Raw genomic sequence first — 23,293 nt, forward strand, 5'->3', positions numbered from 1 at the left:
AAAGAAGATGACAACTGGACACTGAAAGGTCTGAGAACAAAAAGCGCCTTTATAAAAATATAAGAAAGACAACAACAAATAACAAATGAGCAACAATAAGCAACAAATTAGCCAAAAAAAGTATTAATTTTTCATAAAAATATAAAAACAAGAACTGATCAGCCTAGTCTTTGTGTTTCTGAGTGTGTGTGTGTGTGTGTGTGTGTGTGTTGTGTGTGTTGTGTGTGTGTGTGTGTGTGTGTGTGTGTGTGTGTGTGTGTATGTGTGTGTGTGTGTGTGTGTTGTGTGTATGTGTGTGTGTGTGTGTGTGTGTGTGTGTGTGTGTGTGTGTGTGTGTATGAGAGCTATTTTGGTACAAGTCAAATTGAAACAGAACTCATGAGGTGCCTCAATCCCTGAACATGAAGACAAGTTATTTGCACGCTACAGAGTCTGTGTTTATAAAAAGTAAGACATCTGTTAAAAACAACAACAACAACAACAAAATATATAAAATACAGAGATAAAATGGTTCTAGCTTCAAAGGTCATTTGAAATCATGAAATCTCCCACAATTCAAAATGAATATATTTAACATCAATGACATTAATAGATTTTTTTCTTTTTGTAATTGCTTTTATTTTGTTTTGTCCAAATGTAATGTAACGTCTGTCTTTGGCCTTTTTAGAAAAAAAATTTAAAAATTTTTTTTTTATTCACATGCTTTGTATAGAGCTTTGGCTTTTGCGGTCTCCCCCAAGGCTTATTTATTGCACCAGCTCAAATTGGAGAAAAGAAAAATAGATAATAGAAACAGGGAAACAATTTATTATGAAATATCATGCTTATGAGATGCAGAAACATCTTTAAATACTCAATAACATAGTATGTAGAATTGGCTGATGATGTGCAAAATATCGACTCTGTGTTAGCGTGTGTGTGTGTGTGTGTGTTTGTGTGCGTGTGCGCCTTTGTGTGTTTGACGGAGGAAAAGAAACAGAGTGAGAAAAAAACACTCAAGGTAACTTTTGTTTTTACCTCAGTCACATGGTTGTAATGATTCTGTCCTGGAATCGCAAAAATCACAATTCAAGAGTCTAAGAAAAAAACCATCATAATGGTGTCATTGTTGATTGTTTAATACTTAGATCAATTTCTGTGTCCTTGATGGCTTTACATCTGGTGCTAAAGACCCATCTAACTTCAGAACTACAGGTGTATTTGCACAACGATCTTATAGGAGCCGTTCTTCTGCTTCTCACTTGAAACTTAATTTTTTATCCCTCCTATATGGACAAGCCACATCAACAGTGTTGCAGCGGTTCTGCTGTAATTCTTTGGTGCCGTGGAGGACAACGTGCTGATGGAGAATCTTTTCCCTTACAACTATCAAGGAGTTCAATAAGACTCACATTGTCTTTCATTACACAAAGAATGAAACAACTTTTTACATCTTACATTAAAAAAAAACTTGTATAGTCTCAGTGAAAAACAAATTATAGTTATTTATTTTACAAAATCCATGTTTTTGCATCACTTCTTAGATACAGCACACATGAACACACACCGTTTCAAACTGTCGTCCTATGCTTCAGCGGGCACGTCGCCCAATGTCAATTATTTGTTTTGTTGATGATGTTGGACGGCTGCAACCTCAAAGATGTGAAGTGCAATAGTAATTGCTATTTCTGTGATTTTTTATCAGCTTGCATCAATGTCCTACTGTCCACCAGGAGGGGAGTGATTTCTTTGAAATCTTTTAAAAAGCCTTTTTTTTTTACTACAAAACCCATTTTATGTGCTTTTATGAGATACTCTTAATTTGACTTTTGCATAATATGCTCACTGTGGATTATGGCGGTGATGACAGTCACATCTTTACAACATCACTCTGTGTATTGGTAAATGCTTTCAGTTACACTTTCATGCACATGCGCACACACACACACACACACACACACCATACACACCTGAGGTTTTCTCTGAAGTAAACTGCTTTTAAGGGTTATATTTGTTTAGATGATTTGATGACTCACACTTACACAATGAAAATCTTATGGCTTACCTCTGAGTACAGCACAGCCAACAACTTAAATTTGTAATCGTTCCTTCTCCTTGATGAAAGAAGATTTTTGTTGTTGAGGATGGGGAAGTTACAACAGAGCATTCACACCAGCAGTTTTCTTAGAAAATACTGACAGGTGAGACGTGGCCCTGACAGAATCAACCTGAGCTTGTGTGTTGATGTTAAATCTACGCTTTAGATTCTTTAGTCTAGTATTTTTTTTTTTATTTCTTTATTCGTATTTTTGTTGAGAGGTGAAGATATGTTGCTGTATTTGTTTTGCATTCTTTGTCAGAATCTCATTTGGATAAAAAGCACCAGAGTTGACAGTACATTATCATTCTCTTTCAGATGTTGTAACCACCAGAGATTTGCATGAATTAGAGGGCGAACTTACACACTATGTGCTTGTCACACTGTGAGTTTGAGTCCTGCTCATGACCTGCTCTCGCTTTGCTATTGTTCTTTCCTATCTTTGCTATTGTTTTTTAGTGTGTCCAATAAATGCATAAAATTAAAGAGTTTAAAAACACATATGTCCAGTCAATTATGAGCGGGACTGAGAGAAAATATACAAAAAAAAAAAAAAAAAACAGTCCCGCAAACAGCCATAAAGTCAGAACAGAAATGTGTACATGCTTAGGAAAACCATACAATAAAAAAATAAGTAGCATATCTCTGAATAGTAATAAAAGGAAATTTGAGAAGAAGTTGGCGGCAAATGGACAACACATAGAGTTCTGTTGTTACAATGTAATTTTACCATCAATTTTATACAAAGCATAGCCCTTATAGATAGCAGAGGAGTGCATTTTCTTCTGTCCACCACCTCTTGTTCCTCTCTGTGTGGACGAAACACTTTTGAAATATCTTTTAGACAGTCTCATTTTGGCACAGTGATTTGAAATGGTGCTCTCCTCAACCCACTGATGTTTAGTGCTTGCGCTTCTCCCATTCCATGTGTCTTATGCTGAACTGAACACATTTTCCTTTCAGTCCAGTATATGTACAGTATATGTAAATACGTGCTGTATGCAGCATGTTATCGTATAAGAGCCTAATTCTGTGAGGTTTTTCTTGGAGATATTGCTGGGCGAGGGCTCAGTGAACTGGAGGAGGAAGCAGCGTCATCGTGTCTCTCTCACTGTGTTTTTCCCAGTCACACCTTTCTTTTGCATGTGGCTGCTGCTGCCGCCGCCGCTGCCGCCGCCTCCCCCCACGGCTCCCCGTCACTGTCCGCCCCTCGGTCTTTCTCTTCATCCCAGTAGTCGTCCTCTTCCTCCTCCTCTTCCTCCTCCACGGGTGACTCATATGTGGCTTTCTCCTCTTGCTTGATGGCTTGAATGGCGGGGGGAGCGGGGGGAGCGGCGGGAGCTGCAGCAGCGCTGTCCCCTGAGTCACTGCTGTCCTCGAAGGCATCGGGGTTTTCCAGCATCTCCCTGATCAGTGGAGGCATGGGCCCAGGAATCTCTGTCTTCAGTGTGATGGCTCTTTCTGCACCTACAGGCACATGCATATTGTTAAATTGTTATGGTATAAAAAGAAGAAGAAGCCTCTCAAACAATGTTCATTTTTCAAGTTTCATCCCATTTCAGGAAGACAATGCCCCTTCCCTGTCAATTCCTTCATATATGCAGATGATGGTAAAGTCTCTTTGAAAGAATTATTTTACAGGTATGATCCTTAGAATATAATGATATTAAATAATTTCATTTTTTGTACTCACTTTTCTAAAAACATTGTATGTCTTATTTAGAATGAAACTCTTCTCCGAGATCTCCAAGGTGACTTGGGCTGGGTATTACATTTTTTGATACTAGTCCCAAAACAATTCTTGAGTCTTCTACTGATACCAAAATAATGTCAAATGTGAAGTTGTTAAGACAAGTAGCCGTACCAGAACTTTGTAAACAAATCCACGCATCTGACCAGAAATCTGAATGCCAACTTTCATTATCTTAAAGTTGCTGATACTCAATGCTACAAATGCATTTCAGTCTGTACCAGAAAAGGTGTTGAAGTTTGATACCCATCTCTAATCTTAACTGCAGTTGTGACATGTAAAGCCTCAGCTGACCTTTGGTGCTGATTCCTCGGAGGTCCGTGACTTTCATCAGCATACGCGGAAACATATGAGGCTTGTTTGGGCGTCTGCGGCGGGTGTAGATCTTCAGAGCCTCTAGCAGCGGCTCCTGCAGCTTGTCTACCTTCCCCGGCTCTTCCAGGTCCATACGGTCTGACAGAGCAAGAGGGAGGTACAGATGTGAAGAGGAAATATTAACAGTAACAGTAACACCAGATGATAGAGAGGGAACTGCAAAACAGTGAGACGAATCAACATTTTTAAAGGCTTTAAGCTACTGGCTTGTTTCTAAACTATGAAATGATCTTGGTCATGGTTCCTTTCCATCAACAACTCCATGACTCCAGGTGCAGATGATGTCAAGAGAAACAAAACAGAAGGCCAGATTTACCTCCACAGATCAGGCAGATGGCACTGAGCAGCCCCGTCTCTGTGTCGTCCATCTCCAAAGGCAGCAGCTGACCAGCGAAGGCAAACACCAGGTCCGTGAGTGGACCAAAGCCGGCGTTATGCATCTGTGTCCTGTTGAGAGTCAGGCCGTCCGAGAAGGTCATTGTGTCCTGCTCCGGTGTGTAACGAGTGCATATCCTCAGCATCTAAGAAGAGGGAGAAAATGAGACGGAAGAAAAATGACAGAGACAAAAGAACAAGAGGGGAGATTTAGTCAAATAAAGATGAAATTCGGCCGTGAGGCTGTTCAGAATCATATTTTTGTATCATATTGACACGTTAATCAGCATGGCAAATGAGAAAGCGTTAGGGAGGTGGAGGTGGTGGGAGGGGAAACGGTTAAAGGAAGTAATAGGAGCATGTGGTTGGTACCAGGATGTCCAGACATGCAGATTTGAGGAGGGTGATCTGGTCAGCGATGGTGAGCGTAGTGAAGCCTGGTAGCCGCTTGGCAAACTCCACAATCTTTATAATGCACTTAGTGGAGAGCTCACTGAACTTATCCCACAGGCCCAAGTCCAGCTGTACTCTGTGGTCAGCACTTGAATTCTGGGAGAGAGAAAGAGGGACACTTGTGTCTGTGTGGCTGTGCAGAGTCCATAACTATGTTTATCCTCCTGGCAAAGCGGTGAGCTAACGCCTGAGTGGATTGTGAGTGTTTAGGGGTAAATGTGATTATGCATTTAAAAAGAGAAAAGAAAAGAAAAACTCACTGTGGTGTATTTTCCTAGTTGGCACAGAGATGGAAAGGTCTCCTGATGAGCTTTGCTGACTTTGTTCACCAGCTCCTCCAGCTCTCCACTCAGCTCATAGTTCTCTGGCAGCACCACCTCCTCCTTCACATCCTTCTTCTTTTTGTTCCTGTCATTACGCACCGCTGCAGGGGAAACACAAGAAACACAGACCGTTGCAGGTTCGCCACTTCTTCAATGGTGAGTAATCGTTTTCCCCCCGAGAATCTTACTACTGTCTTAGGCACTCACCTTCTTTGGACATGCCAACCTCAAAGCACTTCTGCAGCCGACAGTACTGGCAGCGGTTGCGGGTCACTTTATTGATTTGACAGTTCTTGTCTCTGTGGCAGGTATACACCATGTTCTTCTGGATACTGCGCCTGAAGAAACCCTGAAATCGATAAAAAGAAAACATCTTGTACACCGCTTTCAGGACAGGAAAAAAAAAATGATCCATGCTCTAAATCTCTCATTTGTCAACAGTTTTATTTCATTTGGCTGCAGTAACCATTTGCTGGTCGCACACAGCCAACTGTTTAGCTCTGCAGTATCAGTAAGGACACACTAGAGGGCAGCTTAACAACAGCAAACATTACGGCTATGCTGCGCCGACATCTGTCTCCAGCAGAAACATCAGGTTCTCACTCTGGCCTTCTTTTTAGTGGACATCAGCTGTTCACTCCATACATGCCCTGTAAACCCTTTCTATGGCTAAATGTGTCCCTGTCTTCATTTACCTTGCAGCCCTCACAGGAGCTCACTCCGTAGTGATAACCAGATGACTTGTCCTGGCACACAAAGCAGGGTTTGTAGACCCGAGGAGGAGGAGGGGGAGAGGGAGAGCTGGGCACCATCTCCTCTGAGCTGGTGCTCTGGGTCTCCACCGCTGCAGAGAGAGAGAGAAGAAGAAGAAGAAAAGAAACATTTAAGGCCAGAGCATCTTGTTTACATAAGTTCTCCAAGTCTTTGAAACTATGATGAAAGCTAATACAACAACTGATTAAGAGAGAGTGGTCAACAAACAACCCCCGACCCCATGCAGGCCACCTCTTGGAGCCAGAAGGCAAGCTCAAAGGCAGACATTTTTAAGAGAAAAGGGAGGGGAGGGGGGGAATACTGCTGATTGACAGCCTTAAAAGAGACACAATTAGCTGATGGCCAGATGGCCCTGCTGATAAAAAGCTGATTGGCAGCTGAGATTTGATTGGCTTCTCCATTTACTGGTGAGTGGGGGAGCAACATACCTCTGTTGACTTTTTGACTGACATCTGAATTTTTGTGTGGCTATGTGTGCGCACACACACACACACACACAAACACACACACACACACATGCACAAGCTCACAGTTTTATTTGAAAGGCTGTCCAACCAGACCTGCCTATATACCTCCAGCCCCATGTGAACAAACAGAGGCGGGATGTTTATGAGACTCGGCTGTCTCCCTCTGTTCCTTCCCGCTGTCTCTCCACAGAAAATGGCACACTGTATAACACCATTTGCCGGCCACAGGCAAAGTCATTCAACTGCTGCTAATGAAAACGTTCACAACAAACAGTGTAAAACAGATGAAGAAACAAGTGCACCCGGCTGATTAAAACTGTGCTTCCTTGCACTCACATTAAAATAGATGAGTACAGCAGTACAACACGCCTGGTACAGATTTAAAGGTGATGACTAAAGAACAACCAGATTCCTTCGAACATGCCTTTCAACTTTCACCTTCAGTCACCCCAACTTCACCTCCCTCTGCCCATTCCCACCCCCACTCCCTTGTTTCCTGGCCCTAAATTCCTCAGTGCAGGCTGGACAGGGTTTAATAGTTGCCCAGGCTCATAAGCAGGCCCTATAAACGTTGTGTCTGGGATGGGAAGGAGGCCCCCGGCCAGGCTGACGGTCTCTTTATTGGGATCCAGTCACCTTGGGCAGCTATTCACATCAACAGCTCCATCCTTGGATCCCTTCCTAGTAAAAATAAAGAATCTGGGGTCAAAAACCCAAAGTCACAGCCCCTCCTGTCACCTTCAATGGATAGCACAGGACTGAACCAAATGTGGCCCCCACCCCACCGCATCAACCCCAACCTGAACCCGCAGCTTGTCATTAACAAGAGTGGTAAGGTTTCAAAAAACAGAGAGGCAAAGGCACAAAGGAATAATCTAATAAAAACAGAGAGGGGAAAAATGAAAAGAGAAAGAAAGGGAGAGAAGGAGGTGAGGCAGAGGACAGAAACTTCCCAGTGGCCGAGAGGTTAAATAAAATCCTGACCATTTAACTTTGACCTTGACTGAAGAAGGCCATTACTAAGTACAGGAGCTGCAGCTTGTTTTAACATTCACAAATGTGTTCAAATATGACACAACATTCAAATGATTGTGACTTGTTTTAAGGAACTGAGAAATAAAAAGCCCAGTTTTTAACCTGATATTCATGTGTTGAGCGTGTCCCTGGTTTTAACATAGTTCTAAGTCTGTGATTATTAATAGAAGAATGTATATGACTCACTGGAGACACTCTTTCTCTCAGTGAGCATATCTCACATGGAAATACAAAACACACCAACCTTGGATCACTGCACACCACCAGCCATTCATTTTTTTTTAATGACACGTGTGCATTAATTTGATCGTTTCTCTTGTTGTTTTAAAGCCCCTCTGTGAGCTTGAACAGTGCTGATGTCATTCCTAACTTGTGCGCAGCAAATATAGATTTTCAGGCTTTCTTTAAAAACCCTGTAACTTGAAACATAGATGGATTGTGCTGACATTCACACTAAATTGTTCCTTTTATTTCACACCCTCATTTAACGGCAAATAACTGGCACTCTGGTGGCACAGCCAGTGTTGCTTAATGTGTTGTGAAAAAAAAACAAAAAACTGCTGACCTCTTTATTTTGCTTTATGATAAATGCTTTTCCCTCCCAGCAGTGGCATTTCACAATACACGACATTTAACAATCAGGGATTTCTGCACTTCATAACAACGCTCCAGAGCCAAACAGTAAGCACATCCTGAATTTCTCAATGTTTACACGTGTCTGAATTTTCTTAAATATTAAATACTAACTAAAGACACAATTGTTTCCAACAAGAGAGAAAAAAAAACAGCCAGAAATGAACAGCAACGGGAGCAACAGTGGTGTAGCATTATGATGAAAAAAACGCATCGAGCTACAAGCTTCCAGCTTCTTTCAGTGAGGCTTTCTCTTTGTCTTATGTGATAGTAATCTGAATATCTTTGAATAAATCAGACATAAATCATCATTATGAACACTGTATCTTGGTCTTCAGGGAAACTGAAACTGGCATTTTTCTCTTTAAAAAAAAAAAAACATTTTATGGAGCAAATAGTTAACGAAAAACAATGTTGCTCAGAGTCATGCCTGCCTATTTCAAACACTCTTTCTCCACAAGGAGCTGCAAAAAACATGCAGCACACTCTGACAAGAAGTGAGTTGAAATTATTCCAGGTATGCTCGAGAAAGTATCAGGTTTCCCACACAGATTTATGAGTAAACAAAAAGCTGCTTGATGAGCAGAGGCTAAATACTATTAGTCAGTTTTGGGGCATTAGGGCCCAGGTGTGAATGGTATATAGTGAAAGCGGATGGACCTGAATGAGTGGCACTGTAACCTGATCATTGTTTTCTGTTTATATAGTAACACTGACAATGTAAAAGCGGCCCTGAGAGAACAAGTGGCAAAGTAGCTCTCACTGAAACGGAGAAGCTGCATCTGGCGCCAGGAAAGAGGTAGTGACTGACACCGTCTGAGGGTGAGGGCGAGGAGGGATTGTGACTCAAGAGAAGCATGAGGGAGAGAAAGACGGGGTGAGAGACACTTGGCTGAGGGCAGAGAGAGAGCGAGAGGGAGAGAGAGAGAGAGAGAGAGAGAGAAGAGGAGGAGGGGACTTTACCTGGCGTGGAGAAAGAAGGAGAGGAGCCAAAAACTGTCAGCAGCTGTCATCACCCTGAACTGAGCTCAGCCTCAGCGCCTCAGCCCGGAAAAAAAATACCTCCCTCTTCTTAACTTACAGCTCACCCCTTAGCGTGTCACAACATCAATCAGCACGCTGCTAATGGACAGGAGAGACCAGATGACGTGTGTGAATCAGCCTCATCAGCTACCTTGATTCGTCTACTATGCAGCGCTTCACATGCAATCTAAACTATAAATCTAATCCGTCATATGATGAATTTTCCACCCTGGAAGGCCCATTTCCCCCCCTTTTCCTAAAATTTGAACCTGATCTTCTTACAGTTTAGCTACAAGAAACTGCAGTTATAGGTCATACCACCTGTACAATAGGCTAGAACTGTATTTCCTATTACTACCTCACCTGATCTCCTCTGTTTCTGTGTCTGTCCCACATTCCTCCTCTTCCATTCACTCAGTGTTTGTTGTCAGATCAGCACATCCCTGTTTAGACAACAGACGCCCCTCTGAAAGCAGAAACCTTCCTTTATCAGCTCTGATGCCCGAGCGTCTTGAAACTCAAAGGGACCAAAGTGTCAGTCCTCTAAACTCTGCGAAAGCTGCTGTTTCAACAGCACAGAACCGATCCGTCAGTCTGTATGAACAAATACATGAGGATGAAAAAAACGGTGACTACAGTTTATAGCCTGAATAAACCTATGGTACACAAACACACAAACAGAGTGAGCATGTGGTTTGTTTTACACTGATGTTGAAGGTCTTTCCACTCCTCTTGGAGGGGCAGTGTGGACGACTCAGTGTGACATATGGCCTATAGCTGGGCTCAACCTGCCAACATTACACATCTCATTGAACTAGACTTTGGCCTGCGGGGCTCCACAGAGCCTCACACTACGGGGTAGAGGAGGGTAATGCTGAGAACAAAGAGTTCAATAGAGACAAAACTATAGCTTCATTAATCCTTCATCCGTTCTCAGAAATTTGATTTGATACTCGTGATTCGGTTAAATGTGAAAATGCTGCAAAATTCTGACTCCTGTTTCCTTCACAAGGACCCATAAATGAAATGGATGGCAAATTCAGTTTTTACATAACTTGCCTCTTGCCTCACTAAACTTTCAGCAGCACGCTGTGGAATGTGCGTGCGCATGTGAATATGTGTGTGTGGGCTGCTGCATGGGACCATGGGTCGAGTGGACAGCGTACGATGGTTTTCAGTGTGACTTTGAATGCAGCAACACTCGCAGGAACAAACTTGGTGAGGAGAGAGGGGGAGGAAAACAGTGGAATAAGTGTCCTTCATGATCGAATGGTCATAACACAAAAATGTCATGCTGAAGTTCATTTCAAAGGGCAAAGTCAATGCAACTAGTAAAAAAAAAAATGCTTTCATGGCATGGTCTGTATTTCACATTATCAAATGGATGATTCATGTATATTTTATTGTTACTGTACTAAGTTGAAATTCATGAGCAGATAAACAGTGGGGGAGAGTTTCAACCTAAAATATGCTGAGTGAGTAATTACCACGACAGCAGGGAGGAGATGGGGGAGACCTGAGTGACAATCCCTTTCATCAGCTGTTCTACGTTCAATACCAGTACCCCCCCCCCCCCCCCCCAACCCCCACCCCCAACCCATCTCCTCTGGGAGGAGGAGCCCTTCCTGTCACTGGCAGCGCCTTTTAAAGGAAAGGCTGTGAAGACCAGGCTACTGTCCAGGAGATGGCTCCATAAAAACAGCAGCACCAAACACAACATAAAAAGGAGGGACACACACACACACACACACACACAAGTTCACTTAGAAAAACAGATATCCTGGACTGGTCCTCAAACTCTTATAACAGTCCTCGAGTTTCAGATGAAACTGAAGACATTTTGGGCCATGATCAAAATAAATAGTCAACAACACTCTGGAGCTTGACCGTGTGTGATGTTTGCTGGAAAACTACATTCATGTTACATTTTGTTTTTTTCCCCCATGGTCATGGAGTTTAGCTTTGTCTGCAGAGCATGGGGGAGGGTGTGTTTATGGGCCAGGTTGTTAAATCTGGGTTTGTCCTTCCCATTCACCATCACACATACAATGCACCCTTTCTTTTTTAAAACACAGAATAAACCCAGGTTTCTATTTTTTCCCTTTTTTTGATAATGGAGCGTCAGTATCAGCTTCCACCTCCAAACCAGGCGCCTTCAATATAACACCAACATGGAGCCAACGTGGCTCCTCAAACACATCCTGTGCAATAAACCTCTGGATTCTACTTTGTTAGATGAAAAGCTTTTTGGCATGAAAATAAATTGGTAATCGTATTAATTAAAAGTTTAATCTCATGATTTACTGTATAAGAAAGAGCTCAATTGTCTAGTTGTGCTTTTTTTTTTTACTTAAATTTTTGAAAGTGACTTTTTAAAAACATGTTTTGTCAGCTGAACAACAGTTTCATCACTAGTGTGTGCAAAATCAGCACACTGTAGGGTATTTGACAAATAGTTCATAAGACACACTAACATCTCAGAATCATCAAAGGCCAAACTCAGCCAAAGTTAATGTGGTGTGGTGGAGACATGGCTGGAAGCTGCGACGCCGCAATCGGAGACAAGTCCGAACACGACCCGCTGAACCTCACAAGATGTTGGTTTCAGGCTGTTTCACTCGGGGACATTCACCAATCAGCAGCCTGGGACTGGCTCCGTTCCTGCAGCTTTCACAATAGCACTGTGATTGCAAAATATCCCACTTTAATCATTTTGTATTTGAAATTGAGCTCAGTCAGGTTGACTAATCAATTACCCGTAACCTGCCGTATTTGTTACGCACATTCCCAGCAGATGAGTCAAAGGTAACTGCTATATATTAACATGCAAACTGTAACCTGATTACTACAAATAACCAGATTAGAGTAATAATTTGATTACAGTGTTGCATGATTCACGACAATTTAATAGTCTGACAAAACATGATTTGTGTGATAATGTTGTTTATGGCCAGAGTGTGGGGCATGTGGCAGTCTACAGGAAACATCATATTGATGCTGATAAAAAGAAGGAAATTTGATTAAACTGAAATTTAGCTGGTGCTCATTTTTGATGAAAAGGCTTTTCACTCTCTGGCACATTCTCCCACAAAAGGAAATTCCAGGAGACATTTGCAGTTAAATACGTGCAATCTAGATCTGTTAATGTGATTACTTCAAGTAAGAGAAGCTGGTAATGGTAATAATTCAGAGTACTGCTGTCGCCGCACTCTTTTCTTTTCTTCAAAATTTACCACAACTGAGTTTAAGTCTGTGTAAAATAAAGGAGTTTAAAATGATTCTTCAGAAGCTGGTAATACACTACATTTCAAATGTTTACTGTGAAAAACAAAAAGTTACAGCCTCACAAGATCCAATCTTTTCTCCTCCTTGCTCCACAGACTAGTTAAGTCCAGCTGAGAGTCACTGAGCATCTAAAGCATCTAAAGACAATCATTTTCCAGAACACATAGCATCGCACTTTCTTTCTCATTATGGCTATAACAATTGCCTTAATCAGGTTATTATTAAACTGTTATTGTGTTGTACACAGGGATGGACAAAGCAGTTTTATTGCAGCTATAAGATTCTGCTTTTGTAGAGAAGGTCATACACACACACACACACACACACACACACACACACACACACACACACACACACACACACACACACACACTGAACTTGAATTTCCAGGTCTGCAGAGGTTGTTGTTTGGAGTTTCTTTCTCACAGGTCCTGAGACAGTGACAGTGTTAGGGAGAGACAGCCCCACAGGCATCCAGATGCTCTGTCGAGCGGCTCTGCCAGCGAGTAATTCATAACCTAGTGACACAGATTTGTACGTTTTATGAGAGACTAATGATACTGGTGCAGGTAGAGCCAAAATAGTTATCTGAGCCCCCTCTGCTCCAAGAAATGCAACATACAGATGAAACCTCTGAAACTACTCATGTTTTTATCTCATTCAAAAGGCACAAATCTTCTTTCTTTATCAGCTATTGGCAGTAACAGTGTTTCCCCATTGTATTATATGAGCTGTTCTCCTCCTGTGTGATGATATGATGACCCATTGTTAAACTGGCTTTGAAGAAGCCATTTAAAGAGAAGAGGGTGCCAGAAGAAGAAGCAGATTATCACTGAATGAAGGGGAGAGCATTTCCCCTCAAGGCCTGTGACACCAAGAGTTGGTGTCATCCCTCCACTCGGCGTTGGCCTCTTTTAACGGCCCATGCCCCTACGCACCACCTAATCTCTTAATTGACCTTTTGTAATTGTAATTGTATCATTAAAAGCTCTTGGTTACACAACACAAGGCATGTAAGCTGAGCCATGTGTGAGCAAAGAATAACCACTACACATTACTGCTCTGAGGGAACACACACACACACACGCACACACACACACTGATACACACCATTGGAAGGGGAGATGAAGTGTAGGAAGAGGGGATCTTCAAAAGAGGAGGAAAACAAATGTCACACAGAGGAGAAACTCTCCCCCACTGCAGAAGAGGCTGCGTGACAGAGAGCGGACAGACTTTGGCATGTCCCTGCTCCCTTTAATGCCTCCTGACGTTGAAACAAAGGACGGCAGAGAGGTGCTGAACTGCCTCACATAAAAAACACAGGAAAAGATGACCCCCCCCCCCCCTTTTAAGACAAGGAGAGAAAGAGCGTGTCAAAAAGACACAGAGGCCAAAATGCTGTCAGGAATTCACCATCTTCACATGAAACATGTTCACTGCTGAAAAAGCAAACTTATCATTGTACTTCACTTTCCAGTGAGGGCTCATGTTCAACTATGCAACAGTTTATGGGATCATGTTTTCACTACAGTCATAATCCTGCTGGTGTCAGTTCAGCAGATGCAGTTTTGGTTTGGACAATAAACCAAAAGGTTTTCAATGTCAAAGGGTTAGTGCAGATTTATTTTTCCACGAGGGGCAAAATAAAAGAAAGCTGGTAAAGTTGATGTTATTTGCTTCAATTTGTACAGTGGCAAATAACCAAGACTCAAGAGCTTAACCACAATATTGTCTATTTATGTAGGCCCTTAGTCAAACTGAAATGACAGGAAATGTAAAATCTTGAATTGAATGAGTTAAATGGGAAATAAATATACTATTATAGTGTAATAGGAAAATTCATCATTTGGTGAATAACTGAATCAGAACACAAAAAAATGTGCAGCTGTTTCAAGGACTGCTCTGCCTATTATTTTCTCATACATCTTCTAACGTCTTGTTTTGCTCAACCAAACCCCCCAAAATGTTTGGTGAGAAAATGAGAAAGTCAGATAGGAGAAGCTGTAGTCTGAGAAAAATTTGACTTTTTGCTTGAAAAATGACTCGAATGATTAATTGATTAATAAAGTAGTTGTTGTTTATTATTCTGTCGATTGAGTAATCAATTAAGCAGTGGGTTCTGCAACCTGCCAGTTGAGCCTTATGTTCAACAAAGATCGGTTGAGTCAAAAAAAAAATAAAATAAAGGTATGAAGGTCAGATGCGAGTAACACCTCTTTGTATGTTACTGTTCATTAATGTTAACAGGTTATTCAGAAACAAAGAGGGCTCAGACCCCCCCCCCCCCCCCCACACCCCCTCCCACCCCACAAAACCCCTCTGGTCAGTCAGTGAATATGTTTTTGGTTCTGTCTTATAATGCAGAAAGAAAAAATCTGTATACATGTATTTTCTTGGCTGATCCTGGACCTGCAACCTCCACAGCTAAAAGAAAAGAAACTAAGCTGATTTTTATATAAAGAAAACATGATGAATGACCATTTGTGGACGTTTGTCTTTCAGCCTGGCATCTGGCGAAGCTCCTTAGCGAGTTGAGACAGGCCCTGCTGTGGTGTTTGTCATCCTGACTGCTCATGCATCATCATTAGAGAGCACTGTGGACCTGACAGTGCTTGATGCCCCGGTATCTAAATAATTACTAAGATAAATAGACTCAAGGTGCTCAATGGGGACGTCCCAAACCGTTTGCAGTATGAGCAAAGTCGTTTTTGTAAAATAAAAATTGTGCGCTCACTTGGGTGACACACATGAATAGACTTCAGCAAGTCAGTTTCTATAGATAGATAGAGTCAATGTTTGATTTTCCAGGCCACAAAGCCAAGTGTAATCATAGAGTCTGAAAGTGGACTCCATGACAATAACAAAAGGTCTACTTATTATTTTGCCAGATAGAGTGTATTTTTCTCATTTATCTCTGCAGTGTTTGTCTCTGTGACTGATTCTGTGTGGCAGTTGAGGTTTTTTCAACACTGCATTTTAATACCTGATGCAATATCTGTGCTGTGCAAGTCTTTTGATGAACTGTGAAAAGAATATCTAGCTGGTGCAGTTAGGAAACAGTCAAGTGAGTCATACTTCTATCTTTTAACAATTAATTTCCTTCTCATTTTTCCTGAAGAATATTGCTAAAGTGGGTTCTAGCGTTGAGTAACCTCCTGCATAAAGAGTAACACAAATCACATATGTATAAAAGTTAAAAGATTACTATAAAATCCAGTCCATTAGTATTTTTATTCATCTCTTGTAAACTCTTTGTTTCTAACTACCTGTGGCTCTGTGTTTGAGTTTACTGGCCAAATCACAACCGTGTGATTTCCAGGCCCATTTGCCTTCAATCTGTCAGTGCTGTTTCTGTTTGGACGCTGGTGGTTGTTGTTTTCTGGACACATCGTCGGGTCAGGTCCCGCATTGTTTAAACGTGCTGTCAATCATGTGAAGTCATTCATAAAGAAAACAAACACCACAGTGTATAAATATGCACTCCCCAACTCACTCACTCACACTCACAAAAGCACACTAAGCACATAAACAAACAAACTGCAGGGTGAGAATGGGACATAGAATCGAAAGGAATCTGACTCTTCCTGTGGAGAGAGCTCTATGATAACAAAACTGGGACTCTGATAAGAACACACACACACACACTAACACACAGCTGCTATAGTTTGCAGGCTGATGGACAGGAGTACTCACACTGAATGCTGCTTGTCCCGGCCCAGGCGAAGGGGTCCAGGCCGGAGAAGTAAGGGGTGGCCTTTCCTAGCATGCAGGAGCCTTGTCCGGACACATCAAAGAGGGGCCGCGGGGCCAGCCCCAGAGCTTCCATACAGTCAAACATGCTCCTTTCTAATCACAGCTACACAACTGCAGACCTCTGCTATTGTTCTGCAGCTGAGCTAAGAGAGAGTGGCTGTAAAAACTCAGAGAACGCTTCCTGTTACTCAAAAGTAACTCAATGCCCTGCTTGGTCCAGGTGTTCCCTGTCTGTCTGTCTGTCTTTGCCACTGCCACTGCCCCCTGCCCGCCTGACCTGTCCCTTCCAAACTAAGTCCTCTGGACAGATAAAACCCTGTATTTTTTTTTTGCCTTGTTTCTGTTCTACAACTCAAACTACTTTTACACTCTCTCTGTTCCCAGATCACTTGCTTGCCTGCCTGCTGTAACTGATCTTCCCTTCCCCTCTCGCCGGCTCTCTGGGCCTCTCACACTCCAGCACAGACGCAGCCAACTATCTGCATGGTCTCTCAGCAGACAGAAAGGAGGTGGGGTCGAGGAAGAAGAAGAAGAGGGAGGGACACGCAGCCCGAGTGGGGGGGTGTGTACTTGCTTTTTGATTGGCCATTCAACAAACTTTCTCTCCCTCCCTCTTTTATCCTTCAAGTTTTCCAACTCGCCTCTTCATATTTCATATTCAGCAAATGAAAACAAACAGTCCTCACCTCCCCTAAACTCCCTCCCTTTAATCTTTCTCCTTTCTCTTTTTTTTCAGTATTAATGTTCTTCTTGTTCTGCCACAGGAAGGAAACAAATAGCCGCTCTCCCAAACAGTACAACTCTGCCACATTTAGCGAAAAAACAAAAAACTCCCACCTCGCAGAGTCTGTTGGGAGCGAGAAGGAAAGGTGCTGAGAGAGCGGCAGTTTAGTAAAGGTGTCATTTGCTAATTTGTCCAGCTTTCACTGTAAACGGATGCTCTCCTGAGGGTTTCTGCACAGGGAAAGTAGGATTGAGTGCTTCCTTGAAGTGACCACATGAACACATCTGCACACGCACACGCACACACACACACACACACGCACACACACAGCTCATGCAATTTCCCCTAAAATAAATACGATTTAAATTAATTATTATTCCCATAAGTGCATATAAACAAACAATGAAACAGTGTATTAATAAGTACAAAAGAACAGAAAAAGAAAACCACCAAAAAAAACAAAGAAAAGCGGGTCATGCTTTATTTCACTAGACCATTATTCTCTGATAATTTCAGTTTCCAAAATAAGAACTATGTAAAACTACATGAGTTAGTTGTGCTGAGTTTATAAGGAGCTGCTGATTTACAGATACACATTACCTTCAAAGAACTGACCTCTTTAAACCCAAATAAACATGAATTCGTTATTCAATTATTATCGGAAACTTTATATATGTGTTGAATTATATGCTTGTGTGTAGACACATTTCAAGTTTCCCTGACCTGCTGGCACCTAACTGGAATTAAAGAATTGTAAGTGCAGCAACTGAACGCTGTCAGCGTTGACCTATATTGGTGCTAAATTAGTTCTTTCCAGGACGCTTCCAAAGAAATGAATGATTAATAGGAAGTTATTAGAAATTTAGAGGCCGATAATATAAAGTGATCCAGAACAGAAGAGAGAGGGTGCTTAACATCCGTCCATTTCTACCACATGAAGTTTTATTTGTCTCTTGAAGCTTTCTCTTCTGTCCTTTTCCATTCGTTCTTGGCATTTGTGGCTATCTAATTCAATTCCTTCAATTCAGTTCAAATGGATTCAGTTATGTTCCCTCCTGGAGCTCATTGGACTCACAGTGCAGTCACACTGAAGTGCAACTCCGCTGCGGGCGAACCACACTGGCCTGGAGTCTGGATAGTTTGTATACGAGACAGCCTCACCTCCTCCCTTTCCTTCCCTCGTTCAAGAGGGATGAACTCTGGAAGAAACCCCCACTGGGGCTCTAACACCCCCCTTCACACACACACACACACACACACACACACACACATACACACTGACTTCCCAACTTGTCCTGCCTGTGGCTTCATACACTTCATACTGCATTATAATTCTCTATTTTGTTTTTCTCCTTTTGTTTGTTTGTTTGTTTGTTAATATTTCCCCCAACCCCCTGAATCCATTTCATTTTTTCCCATTATTATTTGGAGGATAATAGGACTTATTCTTCCTGCTTTTTTTTTTTTTAACACATTTTTCGAGTTCTCTTTTTGAAAGCCCCCTCCTCTTCTTGGTCTGTGACTAGAGTTTTTACCTGTCTTTCACCATCCTGGCAGGCACTCTGTCTCTCTCTCTCTCTCTCTCTCTCTCTCTCTCTCACACACACACACACACACACACACACACTACAATGACACACTGCAGGGAGCAGAGCTGCACAATATCAGCCTGCTGAGCTCTCTCCACACCTTGAGACAATTACCCTCCCTGCCTCGCAGCACCCTGCCCCCTGTTGCTGCTTTGAGGAAAGAGACACACAAATGCAGGGGGGGTGGGGGTGGTGGGGGGGGGGGGGGGGGGGGGGGGAAGAAGAAGAAGAAAAACAATATGTCTCATTTTCCTTCACTTTTTAACAAAACGTAAGCTCTCTCCCGTTCTTTTAGTTGGGCAAATGCAGCTCCCTGCCTTTGAAACTTAAAACACGGGACTCCCCAGTCAAGCTGCGTCCCTTTCCCCTTCTCTCTCTCTCTCTCTCACACACACACACACACACACACACACACACACACACACACACACACACACACACACACACTCACAAACACAACCTGTAAGAAGAGCGAGTCACATTACAACTATTCACTATCAGGTTCTTCAGCTATTCATCCTGTCTTCATGTCTGACACAAACACACTGAGCTGAACAATGGCCCCTCTTTTCTTTCTCTGTCTGTGTCTCCAGCAGCAGCTCCTCCAGCTCGGCCGCAGATATTTGCACAAAGTCTCATTGCGGTCATCAGCAAGCGCACAAATATAGTCACAAATGTGAGGCAAGGAGTGCAAGACTGCTGGTTTGTGATATTCATGGGTGTTGGAATGTGCAGCCTACAGAGTGGCAGTGGAAATGTGTGTGTTTCTGTGTGTGTGTGTGTGTGTGTGTGTGTGTGTGTGTGTGTTCGTAATGTGTGTATGTGCTTAAACAGAGTGCATGTGATGACAGACACAAAGAAAAACACACAAGCCTCACTCTGTGCCTTTAGGTTCAAGTTACTAATATCACACCACACACACACACACACACACACACACACACACACACACACACAGACACACACACACTCTCTCAATACATTACAAAGAACAAGATGTGACAAGTAGAGAAATTACGAAAGGACATTGTGTTCATTGTGGAAAAATACACTTCTTTGTGATAGGACCACAGTGAGATTTCTTCCTTTTCATAACAAAAAAATAATAATTTAGATGAAGACAATTAAGGTCATGAAGGAAAGAAAAGAAAAGAAAAAAAGAAAAAGAAATCATTATTTCCAAAAAAATGAGAGAAATATTTACTTTACTAAGAGAATCCAGAGATTGTATCATGTATTTACACTAATTCCAGGAAGCACTGGGCAGAAAAGCTTTCACTGAAAAGAGTTCCCTGTGTGTTTCCACTAATTCCCACTGCTATTAGGAAAAGAAGAGAGAAATAACTGTATGACTCAATACACAGCACGGAGCGTTTCATGTGGATATCCGCTAATTTCAAGTCCAGGGATGCTTCGAGTTTCATCTCATCAGGGAACAAAGTCCAGTCTTCCACTGACGCTGATTAGGACCCGGTTTGAATCAATTAGCAAATCCCACTTTAACTTCCACTGTAATTTTGTATAATTTTGTTCACTTTGCACTAATGAGAGATAAGTAATTTACTTTAGCTTTCCTTGACGGTTAAATAAAATGTGCTCATTAATTACATGGTTTCTTCCTCAATGAAAATACTCAGCAGAGGAACCCTTCACTGGCTGGCAGCTACAACTAACTATCACTTCACATAAGGGAAGTCTTGACACACCTGAGGGAGTTCATAAAATCTTTTTCTTTTTTTTCTTTTTTTTTTAAATATAGCTGATGGATAAATGTGTGAGCTCCTTTCGCACATTGTGATCTGAAGTGAACAAACTACCAGACAAGAAGTGAAAATCTGTAAGTCCCTCCCATTATATTTAAGTGAGCTCACAGTTGCTTCGTTTAAATTAAACTGGCATCAAAGAGAAACTTAACTCTACACAAATATCTCGTGTTTGCAGACTCCCAGTGGTTGAAATTCTCACCATGGTGATGTAGAAGTGTACTCAGGGTGTGGTCAGTGCTCTCTGGCATCACTGTCCTATCCATCACGCTAGGTGTGGTCGGCAGTGCAATAGAAGTTAAACTTCCCACCAAAGGATGGCAGTCTTTTCTTTAGTTTTCCAGTCTCATCAGTGAATCAATAGCTCAAATTTTGCCACAAAATCATTTCACTAAAATGGAATGGGCTCTTTTTTTTTTTTTTTTCCTAAAAATGGACTTTGGTGAACCAGAGGCTAAAACAGAGGGGCTATCTTACATCATTAGCTTTGTTGCTCCACTTGTATTTAACCATCCGCAGAGGGACTGTTAGCTTTCACTTATGAGACAGGAGTCAAGTGTACTTAGTGAACTTTAAGTCCTGTTTGTGAGTGACAGGTGAGCTACAGTAACTGTCACGTCACTATATCACTATAGAGTTCACTGTCAGTCAGCAAGAAAGCACGTTCTCCCTTCTTCAGTAACTCTTTTTTTTTAATGAAATGATGTACAATCCTGAGATCCAAATCCAAATGAAACAGAACAATGACCACTCCGCTTTCTAATGATAATTTGAAGTTTTGAGAATGAAGGTGCTGATTCCGGGAACACAGCATCTGGTTGTTGCTGAATCACTCGTGTTGATCCACAGACCACAGATACAGTACCATGATTTTGTGCTCAATGTGTAATAGCTTGGTTACAAAAGCCTGATTCATCTTACACACACACACACACACACACACACACACACACACACACACACACACACACACACACACACACACACACACACTCTATGACACCCTGACTGTCAAAGGATAAGTGGTATTGCCAATTCAGTCATTTAATTACTTTATAATCTCATTACTACAAACTCAAGAAATGAAAAATGGTCACGTGGTTCTGCAGTGGAACTATGATCCTACGTTTGATCATCTGTCTTGCTCTTTGGCCTCAAATGTCAACTACTAAATAAACCTGAACCGTAAGTCCCTGACAGTCTGTTTTGTTACGTGTGACCAACTTCATTGTCATCTGTACTGACTGACACAACGCTGCCTCTCATGTCTTTCTGTCTCTGTCTCTGTGTATGTAAATATAAAAGTCCCAGAGGCAACATGTCGGAGATCATAATCATATACCTGCTACTGCTACTGGCTTACTGAGCTCCCTCTTGTTGGGCCCAAGAACTAACTGGAGATCGGCAGATAACAACTGCTCAGCCAACACACACACACACACACACACACACACACACACACACACACACACACACACACACACACACACACACACACACACACTTGTATCCACTTACACACTAATTGACGGGAGTGTTAGGCAGGTATTTCAGTCTGATGTCAGTCTTACAGGATGTGGGAGACTCCACAAACAAGTCTCTGCGTACAGTGTTTGATTTGGACCGTGCACAATATAAGGATTAATAAGGATACAAGCTGCTCCAGCTAGTCTGGGACACGACTTCAACTTGCAGCGTGTCACGTGTAAACTTAACCTGAGGATAGTTAGGGTTCATATAAACACGCTAATAAGTTGAAGCTGCAGGTTACTGCATGTTTGTCCTAAAGCTGCAAAACCTGCAGTGAACAGGAGTAAAAAAAAAACAAAAAATAAAAAATGCTGACATGTGAGGAAAACTAAGCGAGTTGCCTAATTTATGCCAAAAATGGCAATTGATGACAAAAGAATATATTCTAAAAGGTGAAAATTGTTGCAGGAGTAAATATTAATCATCACAAAATGCTACTTGTTTCCTCTGTTCTCTTTCTGAATGATTCCACTGGCCACAGACCGACATAAACAATGTATAATGCTGTCAGATTTACTTGTTGCAGATGCAGGACTATGACTGGAGCAGAGTACACACACTTTTTCTGATCACTGGGAACTCACTGAGTTAATATTTCTCTCTCTAATTCAATCCAAATTCATAGCAAGTCCAACTGTAGTTTGCATAACTTGAAACTGCTACAAGACTCACATTACAGGAAACTAATGGTGTAGCAGAATGCAGGTTCAGTAAAATAGCGCTGTGGCCCTGTAATGTCTAAGAAGCATCATTAAAGAGAAGAACAGAGAAATAAAGGAGAAAATATAAGAAAAGGAGTAAAGGCTTTTATCAGGATACTAGATATATCTTATGAACTGAAATAATATTATAATATACCATATAGTAGTATACTATAGCAGAGGCGGAGTTGACCTTCATTCTTTAAATCAACTTCACTTTCACAATGTATTCAGTCTTTCTATAAACTTTTACAGGCACTCTCTCAGTGTGTCTTCCTAGTGAAGGGCAGTAGCGCCCCCTGTGACTCCAAACGGGAACTTTATCCGTCTCTAAACACACAATGCTTCTGAAAGTTGAAATGAAAAACAATTTCAACTGCCAAAAGCCTCATCCCTCTTTTAAGGGAGTTTGTTTCTATGTGTTTTAATGTAATGATTTCATCCATGAATAGCAGCACATTATAAAAGAGGGCCATGTTTTGTTTTTTTTCTCTTCTCTTCTCTTCTCTTCTCTTCAACAGGACTGGTCACATTCGGCACACTATCTTGTCATGTGCCGAGTGTGGGATTAGTATTTTTTTTTTTGTCTCCGATTGAACCTCATGATGATTTTTTTTAACCACATTTTACTAGAATCAGAAAGCTCATTGTAGGTCTGACTAT

The 23,293-nt window shown here is 41.8% G+C and overlaps 1 protein-coding gene across 3 annotated transcripts in view; it reads right to left on the bottom strand.

The window, feature by feature from the left end:
• Window positions 1-1,464: 1,464 nt before the first annotated feature.
• Window positions 1,465-23,293, bottom strand: part of LOC130183449 (retinoic acid receptor gamma-A-like) — a 42,087-nt gene continuing 20,258 nt past the window's right edge. For 2 of the 3 annotated variants that reach the window (XM_056398868.1, XM_056398858.1), the window contains exons 3-9: window positions 6,049-6,197; window positions 5,561-5,702; window positions 5,291-5,454; window positions 4,950-5,126; window positions 4,519-4,723; window positions 4,122-4,280; window positions 1,465-3,544 (exon numbers count right to left, since the gene is read on the bottom strand). In XM_056398868.1, coding sequence (XP_056254843.1) covers window positions 3,204-3,544; window positions 4,122-4,280; window positions 4,519-4,723; window positions 4,950-5,126; window positions 5,291-5,454; window positions 5,561-5,702; window positions 6,049-6,197 — 1,337 coding nt within the window. In that variant the 3' untranslated portion in view covers window positions 1,465-3,203. Of the gene's footprint in view, window positions 3,545-4,121; window positions 4,281-4,518; window positions 4,724-4,949; window positions 5,127-5,290; window positions 5,455-5,560; window positions 5,703-6,048; window positions 6,198-16,263; window positions 16,804-23,293 lie in introns of those variants that run through there. The other variant, XM_056398876.1, reaches the window with a different exon arrangement.

The sequence above is a fragment of the Seriola aureovittata genome, chromosome 2 (assembly GCF_021018895.1).
Source record: "Seriola aureovittata isolate HTS-2021-v1 ecotype China chromosome 2, ASM2101889v1, whole genome shotgun sequence".
Taxonomy (NCBI): Eukaryota; Metazoa; Chordata; class Actinopteri; order Carangiformes; family Carangidae; genus Seriola; species Seriola aureovittata.